The 15382-nt window shown below is 30.6% G+C and overlaps 2 protein-coding genes across 2 annotated transcripts; one reads left to right on the forward strand and one right to left on the reverse strand.

Annotated features, from left to right (window-relative positions):
- Nucleotides 1-9291: 9291 nt before the first annotated feature.
- LOC124943953 (COBRA-like protein 6) lies at nucleotides 9292-11376 on the forward strand. The gene is made up of 5 exons (XM_047484408.1): nucleotides 9292-9315; nucleotides 9438-9900; nucleotides 10149-10302; nucleotides 10380-10642; nucleotides 10919-11376. Exons 1-5 carry the CDS (start codon nucleotides 9292-9294, stop codon nucleotides 11203-11205), a joined length of 1191 nt encoding a protein of 396 aa, XP_047340364.1. The 3' UTR covers nucleotides 11206-11376.
- On the reverse strand, nucleotides 10167-12348 carry LOC124941788 (uncharacterized protein At4g06598-like). Its single transcript, XM_047482141.1, has 4 exons — nucleotides 11842-12348; nucleotides 11563-11765; nucleotides 11263-11479; nucleotides 10167-10293 (listed from the first exon to the last, which is right to left on the reverse strand). The coding sequence occupies exons 1-3, from the start codon at nucleotides 12243-12245 to the stop codon at nucleotides 11268-11270; spliced, it is 819 nt and encodes a 272-aa protein (XP_047338097.1). The 5' UTR covers nucleotides 12246-12348; the 3' UTR covers nucleotides 10167-10293; nucleotides 11263-11267.
- Between the last annotated feature and the right edge of the window lie 3034 nt (nucleotides 12349-15382).

A 15382-nucleotide genomic window follows, 5' to 3' on the forward strand; every position in this document is an offset into this window, starting at 1 on the left:
TTCGTTTTAGCAAATTTGAAAATTACCAATCTTTTTTTCAATGTTTTTTCCAGGTTGTTAGATAAAATCTCATAGATAATTAGTCAAATCTCCTATTTGTAGATTTAACCATTTTGAATTACTTTTTGGAGTTTGAGTTTAGGGATTTGATGAAAAACAGCCCTAATGTTTTTTGAAAACATTCTTTTTATAAGGTGGTATGTTAATTTAGATGAGTTAATGCTCTATCATCTTAATTATACTCTCAGGTTCTATTTTGTTAAAATCACTCTCAATTAAATGGGTTACGACGAACTTGGAATAAAGCCGTGTTGACATAATTATAAATTTGTTGACTGTCTAACCTAAGGTTTCATGAGGGATAAACTTTGGTCACAAAATTATAAGAAAAATATAGACCTATTATAAATTTGTTGATAATTTAATGGTAAGGCTTATTTTTTAAAACACTCTTAATTAAATGGGTCACGACTAGTTCTGCAAATGAGTCGAGCTCAAACCAACTTGAGCTCGATTCGAAAAAGTTTAAATTAGAACTCAAATCAAAATGAAAACATCGAATTTTCATACCTATTCAACATTTAAATATAATATTTTAAAATAAAAATATGAAACAATCATAATTATTTAAAATTCTAAAATATGATAGTCCAAATATTCTTAATCAAAATTTTAAAATATAAAATTTCAAAATTAAAATATAAAATTATATAAATTATTTGAATATTCAATATATTAATTTTTTTAAATTATAATATATATTAAAATAAATAACTAAAATTTAACTTTAAAAGTTAGATACCGATATGGATTATAATATATAGACCTAATGTTTTTAATTTATTAACTCGTTCGATTTTTATTAAATATTATTATATATATTTGAATTATTTAAGTAAAAGTTTAACAAGAATTTATTAACTTATAACAATATATTAATTTTGTATATATTATTAATATTGTAAATTTATTTTTTCTCTTAAAATATTATATATAATATATATATATACTAACTTTTTTTTCTCTCAATATTATATATATAAAACATTTTTTATCTCTTATTATATATAATATATTAACTTTTTCCTCTCTTTTAATATTATATATAATATACTTTTATTATATATAATATATTAACATTTTTTATCTCTTCCAATATTATATATAATATAGTAATAACCGTTTTTCTATCATGAATTCAACCATATTTTGATAAAAATTGAAAATCATATAATAGTGTTTTTCTATATTCATTAATTATATCTTTGACGCGCTTAAATTTATTTTGGTTTTTTTAGAGTCTTGACTCTTACCACTGTGCTACTTTGATAGGGTTAAATATATTGAGAAAGAATGAACAAGACTTACGGATGAGTTAACCGCTAAGATAATTTTTTCCTTCTTTGTTGTTGGATTTTCTTATAACAAAAAAAATCAAAGTTATCTAAAATTAATAAATATAGTAGAAGTGAAAATGTATTTTAATCATCTGTATCTTGTGAATGAATAGAAAAAATGTAAATGGAAAATAATATGAAAAAATGAATCTAACTTATTATTATGAATTAGTGAAGATTGGATAAGAATAAAAAATAAAGAGTCATATAAGATAGGATAAATATGAGAAATTAAAAATTAGAATTTTACTTTAAGATAATAAAATATAATAATATGGATGGTGAGTTTTTAAAATCTGAAAATAATATTGTTTAAAATTTAAAATTTTAATATTAAATAAATATAATATTATATATTATTATGGTCGGAAAAAAACTCGACAAACATCACGAGTAGGCTCGAACTCCGTCAAAGTAAAACTAAAATCGAATTTTGACCGAGCGATTCAAGAAACGAACTCATTTGCGATACTAATTAAAACCCAGAAATAAAAATCGCACTTCTAATTTCTCCAAATAGTTTTATTTTCTTGGGAGTCATATTTAATAGAAGGTACCAATAAGAAATCAACCAAGTTGATATGGATTTATTTTTATTAAAAAATAATGTTTCAATTAATTTGATTTGTATTTATCACAATATACTAAACAAATAACAATAAAAAAGGAGAAATAAAAGCAACTTTTACAACTTTAAATTTATTGTTTTTACACTAACATTACACATTAATTTATTTTTTAATTCTAAAAAAAAGTAACGGTTTCCTCCTATTGGTAAAGATCACACCATCTTCACACATATTTATATAACTCTATTAATTAAAAAAAAAAATACATCATTCACTTCTCATCTAAAGAAACTCATCTTCGTCATGTCTAATAATTTCGCTGACAAAAATCTCAACTTCTTCACGTACGAAAATGATGGCGGGCGTCCCGCCGCATTTGCGTTTCATCGTGTATGTCAGATGAATTTTGAAGGTAATTTCGATATTAAATAACTTATAATTAGAATGATGTCACAAATTAAGATGTATTACTAGTCTAATTTTGAGATCTATCTCTTTTAAATAACTTCTAATAAAATTATGTCACAATTTAACTATATCTTATTTATTTTATATCGTTAGATTCGTCGAGAAGATCTCCATATGTCTTTGTCTGCAGCATTTGTGGCGGTCACCAATACCGTAGAAAAACAGTTCATGACCAAGCGAATAACAAAGAGAAAAATGATACAATCGAATTTCCGCATTTGGAACAACTAACCATCAATGATCCAGCTCCACTACCTACTCATCCAAATAGGCCCTTGTCATTGCAAATGTTAAGTGAAGGTGATTTTTATATAAATAAAAATTAATAAAAAAAAATAATATAATAATTAGTTTTCTAACTTTTTTTTCTAAATTTTATAGATATGATCCCAAAGAATGAATTAAAACAACTTCCACCACCAGTTCCAAGGAAACTTACTCGGAAGAATATGAATTCAGCCGGAGTCATCCCTAGATATGCTGACCGTGGCGGTGGCGGTGGCAGTGGCGGTGGCGGTGGCAGTGACGGTGGCGGTGGCGGTGGCAGCTCATGGCTGAGTGGTTGGAAAAATTAATAATGTTTTAAGAGTCTTTTTAATTAAGCACTATTTGTTTTTATTTTGCATGCTACAAATGTTGGTTATTTTAATTTTTCTTTTTCTATTATTCTTGTATTAGTGAATTTTCGTTATTCTAATTAATACAACATTTTATGTTTTTATTATCATTTTATGATTGACATCTTTTTGTTATTTCTTTGTTAAAAAGATAACATTGATGAATATAGTTTGATCATTGACGACAGTAAATTAAGGTTTTAACGACAAGGTAATCATCGGTTTCTTGATAAAGATTAAATCCTAATAGTTTACACACTGAAAAAAATAATTAAAAAAAATAGATTCTTAAAAATAAGATATATAAATCTTAAACTTGCAACTAATACCTTAGAAGTACAATATAATTGAATATATGTATTATTAGTTAATTATATTAGTTTAATTATTATTTAGATTAATTGTTAGTTAGTTTGTTAGCTTAAAATTGGCAATAATTAAATTATTTGCTAAAATATAGCAACATTAACATTATTTTCTTTAAAATATAAATAATTAAATAAAATATTTTTAATTTATTATTAATGTTTTGCAAAAAAAAAATTATGCCAAAGGGAAAATGTGTGGACTTAGGTTTAAAGGGTCCAAGATCCAATCCAAGAGAAAGAGAAGGTTGTGGAAGCTATTAGAGAATTCTAAGGAAAGATGGAGTCAAACCAAGTCATTTTGAATTTCAAAATTCAAATGACAAAGCTATGAGTTATCTTTAATCTTATTGGCTAAAAATGACATGTCAGATCTTTGGTCTTTTTAAACTTTAATATGATGAAAATAATTAAAATGCAGCCCCTAATTAAATGAAATCAAAGGAAGCAGGTGGCATTTGAGATTCAAATGCACAACAATATGAGTGATTGATTGGAGAAGAGATTTTGGGAGAGGGAACGTGTCACAACATGACTGGTTGAAAAAATGATAAAAGATGAGGAGAGAAAAAAAGATAAAATTTGTTATTTTTTCGTCACTTACTTATTTCCTTTCAAATTCCTTCTCACAAATTCTTTCCCCAAATATTTCTCAATAACAATCCTTCCAATCAATCCCTATAAATACCTAGCTACCCTGTGAGGAAAAAAAGGACATGGAGACCCGAATTTTTCACATTCCTTGTGCAGCCCCTTCCTTGTAAGATCTTAGATCTCCCTTTTGCATTTTCATTTGACTATAACATGAGATTAAAAAAATATGCATGTTCTTTAATTATATTTTGTTCTTAGACTTTTAATTGCTACAATATGTCTTTGTAGATATGCATATGCATATAACATAAGTAAACCATAAAAGAAAAAAAAGAAAACAGAAAATTTAAATTTAAACATTTTTAAAACCAAAAAGCCCAATTTAAGAAACTTTTTCAAAAGTTTTGGTTACTTTGGTCTAATCTTTTGGATCTGTTCTAAGCCAAGGTGATTTAAAGTGCATGGAGGTTATGCCGAGAGGGTTTGAACTCTTGAACTTTAGAAAAATGTGAGGCTAAAATAACTTGGCCAAAAACCATCAAAATCTAGCCAAGACGAGAGTTCTTGGTCATTTACTATTTTTAAAATTAAAAACTGGATTTCATTCGAGTTCAAATTTATGATATTGAAAATAAAAATATTCTACCCATGTCAAAATAAAAATTAAAACCTAAAACTAATACATGAAGTTAAAACCTAGATAGATCATGTACACAAAAATAATATCAAAAATAAATTTGGCTTGGGATGTTCCTAATGATAAAATAAATAATTAGAGCTTGAATAGAATTTTTTAAAAAATAAAAAAGCTCACTTAACCGAGTAAAACCTAAAAACACATCAAAATTAGCCTCCCATTTGTGCATAAAATCTGTATGCCTTGTCTTGATTGATTGTGAGTTTTTTTAAAATTGTTTGATCTTGTATTTCTTATTATATTATTGTTGTATACCATGCTCCTAACCCCTATGTGATAGAATAAATTAAGATGGGATCAATTATGGCCACCATGTAATATAAAATTTAGATTGAAAAATAGAATACGATAAGATATGTTAACAAGTTTAAGTAAAACGTCATTATTTGAATACGATAAAAACATGTTAACAAATCTAAGTAATGTGTGCTCCTTCGAATACGATAAAAATATAATTTGTATTCCCTAATTGAAAAGGTGTTAACAAGTTTAAGTAAAATGTCTTTCATCTAATACGTTAACAAATCTAAGTAATGTGTGCTTATTCGAATACGATAAAAATATAATTTGTATTCCCTAATTGAAAATATGTTAACAAGTTTAAGTAAAATGTCTTTCATCTAATACGTTAAAAGATTTTTATTATCTAATTGAAAACATATTAATAAGTAAAATGTGTTTCTTTATTTCGAATACGATAAAAAATATTTTTTAGTACCTAAATAAAAGCATATTAACATGTTTGAAATCACTAAAATTTTACCTACCCAATTTATACTTTTTTTTAAATAATTATTTTGAATAAATAAAATCAAAATAATTAAAAAAATAATGCCAAAACATGATTAAATAATTAATTAGATTAATTATTGATAATTAATTAATAATAATGACTAAGAAAAATAAATAAAATAATTTGGAATAAATATTTACTCATTTTATTTCAAATTAATTTTAAGAAAATCAAGAGGAATTAAAATAAAATAATTTATTTAGGATAAATGTTTGTATCCATTTTATCTCAAACAAATTATTTATTAAACCCCAAAAATATAAAAAAAAAAAAAAATGACAAAATAAATGTTATATTTATTAAAAATATTTTGTATGTTGAAAATAAAGCAAAAAAAGATTGAAAAAAAAATCAATTTCAAACAAGCTCTAAGGCTGGAAAAGAGCCCGAATCTATTATAGCCAAAACCAAAAGAAATCGGTGCAGCAGACCTCACAGCCACTTGATGAACGATGGGCGTCCATCCAACGCATGAGAGTCATCTACGTCCCCGCTGCAACGGAGGAGACGCGCGTTCGTGAAGCAGCGGATTGACTAACGCATGCCTCAACGCCGTTACTCGTTAGCCCGAACGCGATGGAACGCCCAAATTCAAACGGAGTGTCTTGCATTCGATTTTTTGCCCGAAATGATGTCGTTCTTGCATGGTTTGTATTCTTCATCGCGACGACGAACTGGATAAGAATAGTTTCATCTTTGATTTTTCAAAGATGGATTTTATCGTTTCTCAACCTTTTGACTTCGTTTAAAAGGTGAAATGATCATCTTATTCTAGTGATCATTTCCCCTACTCTTTGAGGCATCATCATTGCCTATACCAGCAACTGGTCGGAGATTAAACAAAAGACCATCAATGACCTTTTGACTTAATTTGACTCACTTGCTCGACGAACCAACATTTAGGCTATAAATAGCCTCCTTTGGGCAAACCGAAGGCAATAGATCCACTCCCCACCTCTCAATCAAGTCCAAAAATAAATCTTTCAATAGAAATATTGTTTTTAATTTTAAGTTTTAAATATTAAATAATATATATATATATTACATGCTAAAAAAAGATCGGCAAGCCATCGAGCAAGCATTATATGAGCTCGAGTGAATGTTAAACGAGTCGGCTCAAGCTCGGGTCGAACTCGGTAAAAGTCAAGCTCAAGTCAAACTTTGACCCAGCGGCTCACGAGCGGGTTGACTCATTTGCAGCCCTTGTCACTACAAATTCATAATATACCGTGTCACAAAATTGAAAAAAAAAAAACAGGATATTTATTTTATCTATATTTATATGCATGCTTGATATCCATCTCGATAGATAGAGAGTGTTTCCCAATGAAAAAAAAAAAAAAAGCGTGTATCACATTTCTGAATTTTTAAGACCATCGTTTATTTTTCGTTTTATTAATAAATGGTGGTTATTAATATGTACATATTAATTTGGTATCTGATAAATGATGTATAAAATGTGTATTTGTAATTTTAAAAAAATGGCAATGTATAAATATATAATATTTTTGGTACTTATTTAGTCACACAAATAACTAATTGACATATACAGTATATGTATATTGGACACTTGTTTTCATTTCTGTAAGTAATATAATTATTTAATTGATTAATGGTACCAAATGGACTAGTTTGGTTCTGAAGATAATTGACCCTCACTACATAAATCCATTTGTGTTAATAACAAACAAGAAGCAATTATAATTATTTCATGTTACAGCTGGGATTAGCCATTTTTAGTAAAAGTTTTTTCATTACTCCTTCCACTAAATTTATTTTACTTACCCACAATTGGTGATAATGACTTTCTTCTACAAATAAACAAACAACCCTATTCAAGATTGTAGTGAAAACATGGGGTTTTTGTCAAATTTTGTTTAAATCTTCTGTTTCTTATATTATTATATATGTTGGCCAATTGATATTGTCACATCTCATGAATTTAAATCATAATGGCTATATAGTGTTATGTCTACAAAACCAGCCAAATTCAATTAGAAAATGTGATTTTTTCAAAGGAAGAATTAAATAATGAAGATTGATCATTAGAAGAGAATAAATCAACCTTAATCTTGAACAAATATCTTTCATTCCCATTCATTTCATTAGTTTATGAAGATGATCAAATTTATGAAAATATTTCCTCTTTCTTTTTTTTTCTCGAAACTACACTAAGAAATAATACCAAATGAGAAACGCATTCGAAATAAAACAGGAGATTATGGTATCCGTTTCTCAGATTCCATCTCCTCAATCAAACTCTAATTTTCCGTCACTCGTCTGGTCAAGGATCTACAGAGGTTACTTTTATGACTCAGCTGACACCTTATGTGAAATCAAAGTTTTTGGGTTCCGAAAGAGTAGAGTCGCAAAGCTAAAGGATTTACTCATATGTCAGACGGGTTGAATGATAAATTCATGTTTCAGTGCTTAAAGTGTGAAAATGTCCATGCACGTCAAAATACGATCACCATTGTTGAAGAAAATAAAACAAAAGATATCATTGAAGAAAATATTATTGAAAAAATAAAATGCACACCTAACCATCACAAAAAAAATGTTAAAACATTTTCTCTTTACAAAATAGAAAGTAAAAAATTCATCTTTGTTTATTTAAGTAATATATCTCTATTATAGATGTACTCTATTTTCTTTATTTGTCACTATCAAGCATTTACTCTATCTATAAGTCTATAGAGAAATATGAATTAGATCATAACAGTGTATGAAAGGCATACTAAGATGACTAATTGTCAATTTTATTTATTTTTTATTTTATTTTTTCTAATTTAAGAATCTAACCCTATCTCTATAATCATAACTATAATTAAAACTTAAAACATTTTTTTAATAAAAATTAAATCTATCACTTTTTAATTTTTTAAATAAAACTCTTCTAACTTGATCTATATATGCTAATAAAAAAAATATTTATTTACACCTAAAATAAATACAAATGAAATAAATGTTTATTAATAAAGTTTGTAAGTAAAAAGTATTTTTTTTTTTTAAATACTTTATTATAGCACATAAAATATTTAAAAACTATGCTAATGAATATTTTTTTTAATTTAACAATAATCAAACATAATTTCATTTATCCTCTCAACAATTATATTATTTAATTTATTTTATATCTAAATAAAAAAAGAATCTCACTATTTCAAAATCACCACCATTCAAAGTTTTTTTAAGGAAACTAAGCTAATTTTATTTTGCATTTTTTATTAATTATATATATGAGCTGTTAATTATCTTTCTATCTCTCTCTCTCTTTTCCTCTATCTATATAAGAAGGGATTTTGAATTGTTTGATAAAGGAAAAAATCAGTTTTATGAAATGGGTTCGGTTTTGATTATCATTAAACATATTTTTTCACTATTTCTCATTATCATCTTCATCATCGTTCTCTCGCCGGCGCCGGCATGTATATGAACTATTCTCCGATCATCTTCTTTTTTTCTCTTAATATATATAATTAATTCATTTATTTTATTGCAGATGGGTATGACGCATTGGATCCAAATGGAAACATTACAATCAAATGGGATATTCTCCACAAGAATGAAGACGACAAACTAGACGTAAGTTTTTTTTTTTTTTTTTTTTTAAACATAGAATAATTCATTTTCATAATCTAAAATAACCCATCAAAAACAAGTAAATTCAAGTTAAGTTGTATGAATTATCATCTAAATTCTCTTATTTAAACTTCATAGATAATATTTTGTATTATTTGAAAAAAAAGAATTATTAAATGAAAGGGGGTTATTTCCTTTGATAGGACACTATGAAAGGTCCATTTACATTGTTTGTTATTTTGTCCTATGGAGGAAATTACCGAATAGATACGTTATGAGGTCTTATATATATATATATATATATATATGACAAATGTAACATTTGCGTTTATTTTGTAAATTTTGATTTTTTTAGATATCAGTATCGATATTGAACAACCAGCTATATCGTCACATCGAGGCACCGGGTTGGAAGTTAAGATGGGATTGGCAAGGAAACGAAATTATATGGAAAATGATGGGTGCGGAGACAACTGAACAAGGCGATTGTTCTAAGTTTAACAACGTACCTTATTGTTGTCTAAAGAAACCGATTATTATTGATCTTTTACCGGGGACACCTTTCAATAATCAATTTACCAATTGTTGTAAGGGCGGAGTTCTTTCTTCCTTAATGCAAGGGCCTGGTAAATATGGCTCTGCCTTTCTAATGAAAGTTGGTGGCATTGTTGGTTCGACGTCGTCGAATGATAAAATGCATGTTGGCGTTCCTTTGAACTTTTCGCTCGGTCTTTCTGGATATTCTTGTGGAAATCCTTTTCGTGTCGCTCCCACTATATTTTATTATGATAATGGTCGTCGAACTAAACAAGCTGCGGGTATGGAAATCGATATCCCTTCTCCCGATTTCACATGTTAAACTTTCACAAAAACGTATTAAGTTGGACTGAAATCATACTAGTTTTCTAAAAAAAACTAAGTTACAATTTACAGCTTTTTTTCAGTTGCAGTGTATGTTTTCATAAATCAAACAGATTTAATATTTCAACCCTCTATATATATTATGAGAATTAGCATGAAAATTCATCAACTTCATTTTTATTTTTTCTATCATTTGAATACGCAGCAACATACAATGTTACATGTACCTATTCGCAATTCCTTTCTTCACCATCTCCGAAATGTTGTGTTTCACTATCCGCTTTCTACAACGACACGATCATTCCATGCCCGAGTTGTAGTTGTGGTTGCCCAAACCAAGTCGAACCTAACTGCGTAAAGTAATTCATATTCAATACACTTTTCAGAAAAGAAAAAATTGACTCCTGATTGATGTTTGTTAATTGATTAATCACAGGAATAGGGAGAAAGTAAAGGAGATAATGCAGGTTCCAACCGAGGCATTGGTGGAATGTACTAGACACATGTGTCCGATAAGAGTTCATTGGCATATTAAGGTGAATTATAAGGAATATTGGCGGGTGAAATTGACGGTTACAAATATGAATTATGTGAAGAACTATAGTCAATGGAATTTGGTGGTTCTTCATCCTAACTTGAGGTCACTTACTCAAGTTTTTAGCTTTAACTATCAGCCTTTGAATCAGTTTGGAAATATCAGTAAGTTTGATGGGTTTTCTTTCTTAAATAAGCCTTAAAAAGTTTTTTATTTATTTTGAAATCCGCTAAATTAGGATAATTTGGCATTTGGTTGATGATGGGATAAGGAGATATTTGTATAAAATTCAAATAACCCTTCAACAAATCAAAACAGAAATAATAGTTTAAGTGCGGATTTCAAAATTGAATAATTATACTTTAAAGGGTTTATTAATGGGTTAACTAATTTCTTAATTTGATTTCTGATTTTTGTGGGGGGAAATTTGGTTGATAAAGATGATACAGGTATGTTCTATGGGATAGAATTCTACAATGACATATTGTTACAATCAGGAGAAAATGGGAATGTGCAAACAGAGATGTTATTGAATAAAGAAAACGGAAACTTCACTTTTGGTGGAGGTTGGGCTTTTCCAAGAAGAATATCATTCAATGGTGATGAATGTGTTATGCCTTCTCCAGATGATTATCCAACTCTACCGAACAAGGCAGAACTCATTCTCTCTTCATCAAACAACACTCTTCTTATCTCGTTTTGGTTACTTCTTATTATGTTTTTCTAATTTCTTAACTTGTAAAATATTTGATCATTATATGCAGAAAGACAGTAAATGTGTTACCTTTTTCACATGTGAAATGGACCAATTATTGGGTTTCCAATTGAGTTGGCATCTTTCTGGTTATATTGCGTGTTTGTGTTCATGTTCAGATCATTGTTGCTGCTGGTTCGTCGATGTCTTGGAGATGGTCGTCGCGATTGATGTAATTGTTGTTGTTGTTGCTGTTGATATAAGCATCTTAGTCTTCTTAATTCTCGTTCCAAAACTTCATGCTCCACTGTGTAAAACAATATAAAATGAGTGAATCTTATAAAGAGTTCATATATATAGAGGGATTTAGGAATGCAATCAACAACTTACAGCATTTAATGACATGTTCCTGGGATATGTTTTCTAGTCTTTGCATCAAAGCTTTGTTCTCCAAGCTAAGTATAAGATTCTGTTGGCCGAGAAATTCAAGTTCAGAACAAACTCCAAACCCTTCAAGTTGTAAAGCTTGAACACTCATCTCCAGTTCAGCAATGTACTGAAGTTTTCGAACCCTTGATCGTTGAGCAAACTGCCTGCATATTCATCTCAGATTTCAGATTTCGCAGCCACAAATAACCAACAAATCTTTACAAAATGATATACACATACTGCTTAGTACGTTTCAAATCTGTTTCAGATGAAGTTTTCACAAGTGGACCATTTTCAACTGTATCATGTTTCTTCTCATAAACAGTAGATGAAACCATGTCTTTTACTGGCAGAAAAGTACTGGGGTTTGGTGCTATTGAATTTACAGGTGAATCCCATGGACGATAACCTTGCATTGCATTGTATTGATCAAAATCTTGTGACCCGACACCAGATTTGTATATATCCTGGGATGAATAGTCTTTACAAGGACCATAGTTGTAAGCTGTATAAGCAAATGAATCGCTGGATGATCGACGATGACAGTTTCTTTGTACTGGTATTTCTGGCTCATCGAGGAGCTCATCTAGCCAAGAAGGTTGTTCCTCCATATAACTCTCGGAGGAAGCACGATAATGTTGCATTTTTTCTACCTCTTGGATTCACACTCTTGTTGTTAACAGTATTTGTATGAGTTGTAAGCTGCTACATATGACAATAAAAGGAAGATTAGTTTCTATTGATATTTTTCATTCTTCACATTAACAATTCCTGCAAATTTTGATAAACAGATTCAGTGGAGGAGAAAATAAATAAGAATCCAATAATCCAGCTATGAGGACGAGAAATTGAAGCATTTAAAACAAGAACTCAAATGGATTAACCAGAAATTTGATGCAAATTTTGGTAAACAGATTCAATGGATGAAAATAAATAAGAATCCAATTATCCAGCTAAGAGACAGCAAATTGAAGAACCTAAGCAATTCCTGCAAATTTTGTCGAACAGATTCAATGGAGGAGAAAATAAATAAGAAACCAATAATCGAAGCGAAATTGAAGCATCTAAAACAAGAACTCAGTAATTCCTGCACATTTTGTGAAAGAGATTCAATGGAGGAGAAAATAAATAAGAAACCAATAATAATCCAAGCTATGATTAAGCGAAATTGAAGCATCTAACAAGAACTCAAACAGATTACAAAGCTGTTGAAATTGAATTAATGGGTCAGCCCAATTAAATAGGCCCAATTAACTAAAGTGTCAAAGACTTTAGTTTGTTAAGTTTGTTAAGTTAGTTAGGACAAGTTGTTTATATATATATATGAGTAATTCACACAAAAATGTAAGAGATTTCAAAGGTGTGATTGATATATATGAGAACGAGGTGTAACTGAAACGTTTAATTGTGATAGTGGAATCGAGTTCGTAACAGAGCTCGACGGAGACGTAGACCATCTTTTTTGGGTCGAACTCCGATATCAAATCTTGTGTTGTTTTATTGGTTTCTTGCTGTGATATTTCTTAAGTTCTTTGATTGATTAGGAGGGAAATTCCCTACAGTGGTATCAGAGCTCGGTTTGGGCAAGATTAGAATCAATCTTGAAGAATCTTGAAGAATCTTGGAAAGGTCTTTAATGCTGGCTAGTGATACGGATAAGGAAGATTCCGGCTCAGGCGCAGAAAGAGACAAAGTGGACAAGGTTCAATATTATACAAGAAAGAGATCAACACAGAAAACGGCACCTTGGGAATTCCAGTGGCAGTCCATCTCAAGCATGAAGACTGACATTGACAAGTTCAATGGCAATGGAGATTTTCGCATTTGGCAGCGGAAAATCAGGGCTCTCTTGGCACAGCAGCATCTTCTGCGAACTCTAGAAGAACCAGTCTCGTGGCCAATGGAGATGAATAAAGATCAAAAGATCGAGATGACAGAGACAGCGATTGGTACAATCATTTTTCATCTCTCAGATTCTGTAATTCGGTTGATAGACAATGAGAAGACTCCGGCATCGATGTGGAGGCGCCTAGACGAGCTGTTCCAATCCAAATCTTTGATTAACAAGATTTACTTGAAGGAAAGGCTGTTCAGTTACAAGATGATGCAAGAAAAGACTCTTACTCAAAATCTTGATGAGTTCTTGAAACTCAATATCGAGTTGGCAAACTCAGGCGAGAACGAAGCAATGAGCAATGAAAACCAGGCAATAATCATCCTCAACTCTCTTCCCGAATCCTACAAAGAAGTCCGTAATGCGATCAAATATGGACGAACAAGTATCACTCTTGAAGAGGTGATTTCGGCATTGAAGTCGAGAGAGTTGGAATTAAGGACAGAAAAGAAAGCGAGTTCAAATGGCGAGAATTACATGGCCAAAGGGAAAAACTTCTACAAAGGGCAACCTCGTACCAATAACAAATCGAAAGATAAGAAAAGCAAAACATCACAATCGGAATCTGCGGAAACAAGAAAATGCTATCATTGTGGAAAGGTTGGTCATCTTCGAAACCACTGCTATAGTTGGCTAAAAGATAACAAGAAAAAGCAAGTGGAGACTAAAGAATCAGCGAATTATGGTGATGGCTATGATAGTGGAGAGGTCTTAATGGCGTCAATGGAAGATACTAGGAGGGACTGGGTTCTTGATTCCGGTTGTACTTTTCACATGACGTACAGAAAAGATTGGATCTCTAATTTCCAGAAACTGAGTGGTTGCAAGGTGCTGATGGGAAATAGTAATGCATGTCAAGTAGAAGGTATTGGAGATGTCAGCATAAAAATGTTCGATGGTGTTGTAAGGGTTCTGAAACAAGTCAGGTTCGTGCCTCAGCTGTCACGAAACCTCATCTCTCTCGGGATTCTTGATGACTTGGGATACACAAATCAGATAGTGTCGGGGAAGATGAAGATAATGAAGGAAAACAGGTTAATGATGCAAGGTATCAAGCAAGAAGGTTTGTATCAGCTGATTGGTGAAACTGTGTCGAGACAGTCTGCACTTATAGTTTCAGATGAAGACAGGAAGGCCACGATATGGCATCGGAGGCTCGGTCACATCAGTGAGAAGGGTTTGCAGATTCTCAGCGACAAGAATATATTAGGCTTAGATAGAGTCAAGGGTCTAAACTTTTGCGAGCATTGCGTGTTAGGCAAGCAGCATCGGCAGAAATTTAAGACCGGGGTTCATAAGTCCAAGGGCGTGTTGGAGTATGTCCATTCAGACTTATGGGGTCCTGAGAAAACATCGACGCATGGAGGTAACTCGTATTTCTTGTCAATCGTAGATGATTATTCTCGTAAAGTATGGGTTTATCTATTGAAACACAAAAGTGATGCTTTTGAGAAGTTCAAAACATGGCAGACTTTGGTTGAGAATCTGACAGGTAGAAAATTAAAGATCCTAAGAACAGATAATGGGTTAGAGTTTTGCAACGAAGTGTTTGATAGTCATTGTCGTGAGCTAGGGGTTCAAAGACATAGAACAGTTCGATCCACACCCCAGCAAAACGGCGTTGCTGAGCGAATGAATCGGACTTTGTTAGATAAGTCTCGATGCATGCTTTTCGGGGCAGGTTTGTCCAAGTCTTTCTGGGGAGAAGCTGTAATGACAGCAGCATATTTGGTGAATCGATGTCCGTCGACAGCAATTGAGTTCAAAACTCCTGAAGAAATGTGGACAGGTAAACCTCCAGATTTGTCTCATCTTAGACCATTTGGATGTACAGCCTTCGCTCATCAAAAAGAAGGCAAGTTAGAGCCAAGAAGTGTGAAGTGTGTG

This window comes from Impatiens glandulifera, chromosome 6 (assembly GCF_907164915.1).
Source record: "Impatiens glandulifera chromosome 6, dImpGla2.1, whole genome shotgun sequence".
Lineage (NCBI taxonomy): Eukaryota > Viridiplantae > Streptophyta > Magnoliopsida > Ericales > Balsaminaceae > Impatiens > Impatiens glandulifera.